This window comes from Motacilla alba, chromosome 26 (genome assembly GCF_015832195.1).
Source record: "Motacilla alba alba isolate MOTALB_02 chromosome 26, Motacilla_alba_V1.0_pri, whole genome shotgun sequence".
Taxonomy (NCBI): domain Eukaryota; kingdom Metazoa; phylum Chordata; class Aves; order Passeriformes; family Motacillidae; genus Motacilla; species Motacilla alba.
Genome location: NC_052041.1, coordinates 4636667 through 4645281, shown reverse-complemented (window position 1 = coordinate 4645281; position 8615 = coordinate 4636667). Strand labels below are relative to the sequence as shown.

Genomic DNA, 8615 nt, shown 5'->3' with positions numbered 1-8615 from the left:
TTCCCTTCCCTTCCCTTCCCTTCCCTTCCCTTCCCTTCCCTTCCCTTCCCTTCCCTTCCCTTCCCGCACCGCCCCAGCTGCGCTCCGAGCGTGTGCGGGGAGGGGGCGGCCGCAGTGAGCCCCTGGACGCCCAAGGACCTGCTCCGGGACCCCCATCCGGAGCCCACTTCAGGACCAACCTAGGAGCCGCAGGAACCCACCCCGGGATCTTTCAGGACACCCCTCTCAGAGCCCACTCCAGGACCCCACCCCGGGATCCTCCAGGGACCACCCTGAACTTCCCTCCGGACGCCACTCCAGAACCAACCCGGGATCACCCTTCCAGACCACCCTGGAGCCACCCCAGGATCCTCCAGATCCCCCTTTCCAGGGGTTGCCCCATCAGCCCTGACTTCCCTCACAGCCCAGCACTGCTCCTCCCACCCTTATTTTCTTCCCCAGGAGAGAATTCAGAACAAGGCTCCGAGTCCATATGGAAACAACATCAATGTTTATTTTTGTTTTTATCATTCAGTTGGGAGGGGGAAAAAAAATAATACAATTGAAGAGACACCCAAAAAGCCAGACCTCGTACAAGTCAGTGCAGGGTGTGTCCATTGGCATGCTGAGGTTACAGCAGAATCCCTCCACACACCGAGTACAAAGCCCCAGGGACACAGGTCTGTGGTGTTTGTCATAGGGAAGGTCCTAATATGAAAAGGCAGCTCCATCTCCATCTTTATCTGTCTGGACGGGTCATTCCTGGCCTGGTTGGCACCATCATGGGTCTGGAGGGGGGTCTCATCATTGGGGGCCCTGGCATCATTGGCATGTGTCCTCCCATGGGCGGCCTCATCCCAGGAGCTGCCAGGGGAGAGACAGGTTAGAGAACAGCTCTTGGGAGCACCACCTGCCCAGTCCTGGTAGAACATGGCTCAGGATGGACCTTAAAGATTTATTTCCACTCCCCTCCCAGGGGCAGGGACGCCTTCCACTATCCCAGGCTGCTCCAAGCCCTGTTCAACTTGGCCTTGGACACTTGCAGGGATCCAGGGGCAGCCACAGCTTCTCTTCACAGCAACATCAGCTTCATCACCCTCAGGGAGGGGAAATTTCACACTGCACAGTGGGGAGGCCCTCTACCTGCTCCAGGGAACTGCCATGTTCCAAGTGTGTAAGCTCTGGCCTGGCAGCTGCCGAGATGGATTCTGTTCCCTGAGGAGCTCAGCCAGCAGCAGAGGGGGAAGCAAGCCCCTGGGTTATACAGCCATTCTGACAAAATTCACTCACAACTTATTTCCAGCCACTCAAGAGACACACCAGCTTAATTACTGATCTGGAAAAGTGTTAATTTGGAGAAAACTGCTGCAAAAGCAGCCCATGTGCTCACAAACAAGCACAGAGCACCTCTATCAGGGAAAAGCAGGGGCTCTACTGCACAGCTCTGAAATAATGGTTTCCATCCCACTTTGCCATTTATTTTCACCAGGCTGCCGAATATCACAGGTTGTGCATTGATCTTGAGCCTTCAAAAGAACACTTTCAGATGCAAGACAATAATTACAAAGACACTTCACTACTTTCAGTGCACGTGTGTGTGTGTGTGTGTGCTTCCATAGATTTGTTCTGGGAACTGTTCCAATAACACTGCCCTTGAGAATTCTTCAAGTGCCAGGAAGCTCAGGAGTGGAATGGATCAAATACATTTTAGTTTACAGTTCTGATAAAGCCTTTTCCAGGCCCATTGTTTCTCTGGAACACGTTCCCCTGAGACGCTTTAAACACTAAAAACCATTTAGTGCAAAAAATGCAAATCTTGTGCAAAACCCGAGACCTGGAGGCACCAAACTCTGAAACAATCACTGCTCAGAGCAGAGGGAGAACGGCCAGGACTTCCCAGAGCCACAATTCCAGCTGCACAGGGGTTTGGTGACTCTCAACGAGAGGCAAAGGGGTTTAATGAGTGGTTGTAAAATTGTTGTAGCCTCCCCATGCAGGGGTCACAGCGACACAGGTGTGACCAGAGCGTGACCAGCCCAGCCCTGAGTGCCCAGCAGATGGTGGGACAGGAAACTGTCACCCTGATTTTTTAAGACTTTGCTAAGCCTTCTGATGTTTGCATTCTTGTAACAAACTTTCTCACACACAATTCTGTAAATAACTTATGTTTTGCATTCTTTCATGGAGGAGGAGAGAACTGATGGACTCTTGGTCTGTCCAGTGTCATTGGAGAGGTGGCACTGTCACCCTCCAGTCCACTGTCACTTTTGGAAAACTATAAATGTTGGAGTCAGAAAATAAAGGCCCTCTCTTTTTTGTTCACCTGGAGAGCAGCAGTGTCCGTGTCGTATTGCGACAAGAAACTCCCCCCAGACCCCCCCACGGCAGAGTTACCCCATCCCAAACTTACCGGGTCCAACTGGCATCATTCCCGGGGGGGGCGGGCCCATCATTGGCATCATCGGGGGGCCCCCCATGTGTGGGGCTGGCATCATGCCGGGCCGGGGGGGGCCAGCTGGACAGACACAACAGTTACACGCTGGCACTCTCAGCCACCAAAGGGCACTGCAGCTATTCACAGCACGTGGCAGTAACTAATGCCTCGGTGGCTTTGCAGCTGCCTCCATTCCAGCCCTGATTCCAGGGGCTGGGATGTGAGCAGAGGAGGAAAATGCTGGCTGCCAACTCCAGCTGTGCACGCCCAGCACGGGGAGCTGCTGCTCCCAACAGCAGGGCTTGGGGTGGGAGGGCTCTGGGCCCTTCACCAGCTCAGGGGAAACAGGTTAGCAAAGGGAATTTAGAAAAACCAACCCAAACCAACCCACAGTGCAGTTTTAACAGAGCCACCTGCACGGGAGCCCCCATGGAACGAGGGGTTGTCACTGCTTCTGGTGCACTCAGCATCCCAGAAATCAGACACTGTAAGGACTGAACTGCTCTCACACAGAATTTCCTCACGCCCTGGGAGCACAAGCTCAAGATGGCTTGGCTTCAAGCTAAAAGGGCTTTTCTTTCCATGCTGAGGACACAAACAACACAGCTCCAGAGGGCCCCGATGCCGGTCCCAAAGCGCCCCAAACTTACGGATGCTGGGAGGAGGTGGAATCATGGCTCCGGCCGGAGGTGGTGCCGAGAACGGCGTCGGTGGAATTTTCCCTTGCTGGAATGCAGCCGCTACATTGGGGGGGAAAAGAAAAAAAAAAAAAAGGAAAGAAAGAATCCCAGGGAAAAAAAAAACACCAGTTACTAGGCCGAGGAAGCGCCGGGTCGCTCGTCCGTGGCATGCCCCGCGGTCGCGTCATGCTGCGTGCGCTGCCGTCCCCACGCCGGACACATCCCTGGCACCTGGGGGACACCTGAGACTCCTGGAGACAATGATTGTTACAGCTGGGACTAGAGAGCTCCTGCGTGGATGTCACACCCCTGGGCAGGGCGGGAGGGAGAGGGGGAAAAAACAAAAATCGACCACGTGGCGGGATCCGCAGCGCTCCACCGGGACATGCTGTGCTGGAATGGCAACGGGGCCGGGGAGGGGCAAGGAGCAGGAGATGGGGCAAGGAAAGGGAGGAATTCCACTGGTATTGACTGGAAGGAAGGCAAAAGATGGGGAAGTTGGAAGCATCACAAGGAAAATAGACAAAGGGAAATAGAGTGAGGATGAGTTAGGGCAAATCCGGAGTGGATGTTTTAGGAAAACTCTTCAGCCAGAGGTGGCTGGGCACTGAACGCTCCCCAGGGGGGTGAGCACGGCTCTGAGTCTGCCAGAGCCCAGGGAGCAGCTGGGTGATGCTGCTGGTGACATGGTTTGGTCTCAGGCAGTCCTGAGCAGAGCTGGGAGTGGGATCAGAGATCCTGAGGGGCCCTGTCCAACCTGAGCTATCCCACGAGCCAAGGAGTGCTGCCACAAAGCTGATCTGGTGTCGCCCTGATTTTTTAAGGTTTTCTAAGCCTTCTGATGTTTACATTCTTGTAAGGAACTTTCTCACACACTTTCTGTAAATAACTCATTGTTTTGAACTCCTTTACGGAGGAGGAGACATTTGATGGACTGTAGGTTTGTGCAGTGTCATTGGAGAGGTGGCACTGTCACCCTCACATCCACTGTCACTTTTGGAAAACTGTAAGTGTTGGAGTCAGAAGATAAACCTTCCCCTTTTTTCTTCACCTTGAGAACAGCAGTGTGTGTGCCATTCATTCCGAGTCCTAGAGTGACAATCTGGTGTTTGCATTTCTTTCACAGAAGAAGGAGAAAAAGGACCTCTCGAGGTGACAGAGGAATCACTGCCACACTGCAGTTAGGCCTTCAAGTGCCAGGAAAAAACATCACTTGGGAACTGAGGGCAAGCAACCCCAGCACATGAAAAATGCAACAATTCACACATTTTTATGTCCGTTTTCCTATCTTTTGGAATTCTTATCTGTGCTTTTAGCAAAAATGTGCCACTGCCAAGCAGCACAACTTTGTAACATGGCCCTGCAGGGCATCACTGAGAGTGGTGGCACTGGCAGCCTTCATGAACAGGGACACGGAGCCACTGCCACCAACCCTGGGAGGGAACCTCAGCTCTTGTGTGGCAGGCACAGCTCTCAGGCTCCCCCAGCACAGCCCAAAACCTGAGGAACTCAAAATCCACACTCCAAGACTTTACTTATGATTCACTGAGCAAAGACTCCCCGGGGAAGTGAGGAAAAGTCAAGGTGGAAGCAGGGAACAGCAGCTGGAGGAAAGGCAGGGGAGGGAATGGGGAGGCAGCCGGGGTCACAGAAAGATTGGCCTTACTTGTTTTGTCAATCAGGCTCTGGGCTTGCTCCTCCATCCATTTCTGGTAGTAGTCCTTGACGTTCTCCTTGTGCTTCCGGCCACTGCAGTGGGTTTTTCTCACGGAGGGCTGGGAAAGGCCACAGAAACCCTAAAGTTAGTGCTGCTCCTCAGTTTTAAACACGTGTAATCTGGCAGCGTAAAGCAGGTTTGTTCCTGCGCCCAGGCAGCGGAGGGGTGATGTACAAAACTTTGATATAAATTTTTATCAGCACACTAAGTGTCGACTCTCCAAGCCTGCCCTGAAGCCCCCCCAGCTGCCATCTCTGACCCTGGCACTGCCCCGCTGAAGAACACCAGGGCATGGCACATTCTCCTTCTTTGCACGGAAGGAGAAAGCACTAAGGAACACCGCTCCACCCCACAGGAGCTGCTTTCAGCCGAGGCAAATTTTATTTTAATGCTCTTGACGCGCCAAAGAGCTGAAGCGGAGGCTTTGGTACTCACCGAGTCATGGGTGAGGTACGTGTCACAGTAATCGCAGTAAAACCTGCCGGGGAAAAGCCGCGTTACTGAGAGCCCCCTCAGCGCCGCGAGCGCTAACGGAGCCCCGGGAACGACCCCGCAGCGCTCGGCCCGCCCTTCATCCGCGCCCCTGGGCTGCCGGGGAGCACCAGCACCCTGCAGAAGCGGCGACCCCCGCCCGGGGACCCCCGGGGACCCCGGCCCGGCCTCGGCGCTCACTTGGGCATGGTGCTCCCGCCGCCGCCCGCCGGAAGCTGCGCACACGCGCCGTGACGCGTTCACACCGCGCCGCCGTCCGCCGCTTGACCCCCGCCGGCTGCCGTAGGGCCCGGAAGTGACAGCGACGAGCCCCGGCGTGTCGTTCTCCCCGCCCGGCAGGTGGAGCCATCCCGCGCCCGCCCGTGCCTGGTCACGCCACAGCCCCGCAGCCCCGCAGCCCCGGCAGCGCCCCCCGCCGCGCAGGGTTCGGTGGGCTCCCCGGCGCTGCCAAAGCGTGTTCTCCGCGTTCTCTGTGTTCTCCCCGCGGAGCACACCCGGTGGTTCCGATCGCCAGCCGCGCACGGAGCAGCCTCGCGCGGTCGAAAATTGCGGGAAAAACATCATTTTTAGGCGGAAAAAAAACAACGAAGGTGCTCCCGTCGAGCCTTGCGCCTCTCATTTGCATGGCGCCGCATGACGTCACTGAAGTTTATTTGCATACACAAACACGCGCACTCGCCGCCATATATGGATGGCAGCGCGCGAATGTGGGCGGAGACGAGCGATCGCCCCGCCCCGAGGTGACGCAGCGGCGCCCGCGCGGAGCCCCCGAGTCACGCGCCGCGCACATTTGCATGTGCGGCCACGCCCCCTCGCCCTCGCCGCCCTCCCTCCCTCCCTCCCGCTCCGCGCGTGGGGTGACGCCGGCCGCGTGTGACGTCGCGTGCCGCGCGCCGCGGGGCGGGGCGGCGCAGGCGCACTGGCGGCGGCGGCGGCGGCGCGCGCACCCACTTTCGCCCCCCCCCCACCCCCCCACCCCCCGCGCTCTCTCTCTCCCCCCCCCCCCCTCCGCCCGCCCGCCCCCCGCGCGCCCCCCCCGCGCGCGCGGCGCTGAGGCGGCCCCGGCCCGGCCGCGGAGCCCCCGCGACCCCCGGCCATGGAGGGCATGGACGTGGACCTGGACGCGGAGCTCATGCAGAAGTTCAGCTGCCTCGGCACCACCGACAAGGACGTGCTGATCGGCGAGTTCCAGCGCCTGCTCGGCTTCCAACTCAGCCCCGCCGGCTGCGCCTTCTTCCTCGACATGACCAACTGGTGCGGGCCCGGGGCCGGGGGGGGCGGGCGGGACGGCCTGAGGGGGCTCGCGGGGCCGAGGGGCCGCGGGCCCGGCTCCTCTCCCCCCCCCGGGCGGGGCGGCGGGGAACGGCTGGTGTTTGTGCCGGGCCCTGTGCCCCCTGCCCGGGCCGGGCGGGCGGCGCGGGGCCGGAGGCGGCTCCCATGGCGGTGAGGGAGCGGGACGGGGCCGGGGCCGCGGCGGACGGAGCTGTCGGCCCCGGCCCGCCGTGCGGCTTTGCCGGTGGAAGGCCCGCGGAGCTGTTGGGGTGGCGAACAGATACGCGGGGCGTGTGAGCCTGCGTTCGGGGACGGGCCGGGGCCACCCGGCTTTGAGGCAGCTTCAGAGGAAGGGAAATTGTGGCGGAAAGGCGCTGTAGGACCCTGGAAGCGGCCGCGGTGCACGTGTGAGAGTTACCGGGGTGTTTGGGGAAAACTCAGCGTCTGCCTGTGGACTGAGGGTCTCTAAATGTTCCGACTCTCGGGTGTGTGTTTGTCTTGATAAAGGCTGTGTGTCACTGCCCGAGGAAAAAGGAGGCACGGGTTATCAGCGAAGCTGTAGCTCGAGAAAAACAGGGGAGATATTCAGTACATACAAGGGTAAAAAACAGCGTTCTGGTGCAGCCAGCCCAGGAGCTGTGAAAAGGATGTTGTGGAGCAGCTGCTCTGTGTGTGAGTCGGGGGGTTTGGCTCGTTTGGAGCCCTTGCACCTCTCAGCCCATCTCTTTAGTGTTGACCTAAAAGCTCTGCAGGGTGGGGGCTGCAGGAGAGCAAACGAGTGCTGTGTGTTTCAGACACAGAGATCACTTAGCTGAGCTCTGCTCAGAGGTAGAACATCAAACCCAGAAACCTCGGCTTTGGAACTGAAATCCAAGGGGAGGTCAGGATATCAACAGTTGGGGGAAAACTTGTGTGGAATTGTTGAGTTTATAAACAGTAGTGAGACCACTTTGTTGGCTTTTGGGTTTTGGTTTTCCTTCCTCCTACAGCTCTGTATTGAATTTTAGTGGCAAATAAGCATCTGTAGAAAGAGTAGGGGAATAGCAAGTAATTCCTTGTGTTTTGTAAGCTGACACAATGTGAAAGGAGTTCAGGAGTTTGCTGGGAAGAAACGGTTGGCTCCCAGCAGAACATGCTTTCCCACCTCATCCATGTGTTGGTGATATGACTAAAACTGATGCTGCACCGTAATCCTGGGGGTTCTGTGAGGTTCCTGGGGAGAGCAGGGAGCAGAGTTCCCTGGAAGTTGCTCCTGAAGATGCTGTGTGTAGCCAGAGTGTTCCTGGTTTGTGCTGAAGAAGCTCTTTTTCATTCAGGAATATTGAATTCTTGTTTGAAATAACGGCATTTCAAATCCAGCCTCAGAACTGACTGAAGTGCTTGAAATAGCCTTAATTTCCCAACTTGAGTAGTTTGGTTCTGAAAACATCGGTTTTCCCATTTTTTTTGTGGAGTTTGGTAAGGCTTGTGGCTGGATGGGCACGAGCCTGTTGGGGTGGTGAGATGTGTGTGCCAACAAACACGGGCTGGGACTGCTCTGAGAGGGCTCAGAGCCCGTTCTCAGCCTGGCAGGGGCTGCTCCTTCTCCCCCAGCTTGCTGCTGTGTCCCGTTCCAGCCGTGCCCCGTGCCTGTCCCACTGCCCAGCTCCCACCCCTTCCAGGATGGCCCCGGGGTCGTTGGCCCTGCTGGGCTGACCCCGCGCTAACCCTGCTGTCCCTCAGCAGGGACAATCGGGACACGTGTTCCCGTTCTGGAAGCGCCTTTCCCGTGGCATTGAGGGGCCCTGTGCCATGCACGCTGCCCAGGTGATTCAGGTGCCCCACCAGCTTTGGCCTGGGATTAGGGTCAGAACCTTCTGGCACCAGCACGTCCTGCAAATAATTTGTCTTGATGGGACTATCAGATGACTTTTCCAAGTGTTAAAGTCGTGACACGTTCTTTCGGGGATGATCCCTGAAATTCTGCATCAGGATTGACGTTCACCTGCAGGAATTGGAGAGGCAGCTCACGGTGGGGTGACAGAAATGCACGTGTTGGGTG

General features: G+C 57.3%; 2 protein-coding genes across 3 annotated transcripts in view; one reads left to right on the top strand and one right to left on the bottom strand.

The window, feature by feature from the left end:
* Nucleotides 1–467: 467 nt before the first annotated feature.
* On the bottom strand, nucleotides 468–6030 carry SNRPC (small nuclear ribonucleoprotein polypeptide C). 2 transcript variants are annotated; one of them, XM_038162675.1, is made up of 6 exons: nucleotides 5483–6030; nucleotides 5246–5288; nucleotides 4760–4868; nucleotides 3064–3156; nucleotides 2390–2494; nucleotides 468–843 (listed from the first exon to the last, which is right to left on the bottom strand). In XM_038162675.1, the coding sequence occupies exons 1-6, from the start codon at nucleotides 5488–5490 to the stop codon at nucleotides 719–721; spliced, it is 483 nt and encodes a 160-aa protein (XP_038018603.1). In that variant the 5' UTR covers nucleotides 5491–6030; the 3' UTR covers nucleotides 468–718. The 2 variants fall into 2 exon arrangements, with proteins under 2 accessions (XP_038018603.1, XP_038018604.1); XM_038162676.1 differs by having other exon boundaries at nucleotides 3064–3153.
* Nucleotides 6031–6291: 261 nt separating this feature from the next.
* ILRUN (inflammation and lipid regulator with UBA-like and NBR1-like domains) overlaps nucleotides 6292–8615 on the top strand; it is a 28235-nt gene continuing 25911 nt past the window's right edge. Inside the window, exon 1 of the mRNA XM_038162667.1 lies at nucleotides 6292–6556. Within this exon, the coding sequence (XP_038018595.1) occupies nucleotides 6399–6556 (158 nt within the window). The 5' untranslated portion in view covers nucleotides 6292–6398. The remainder of the gene's footprint in view (nucleotides 6557–8615) is intronic.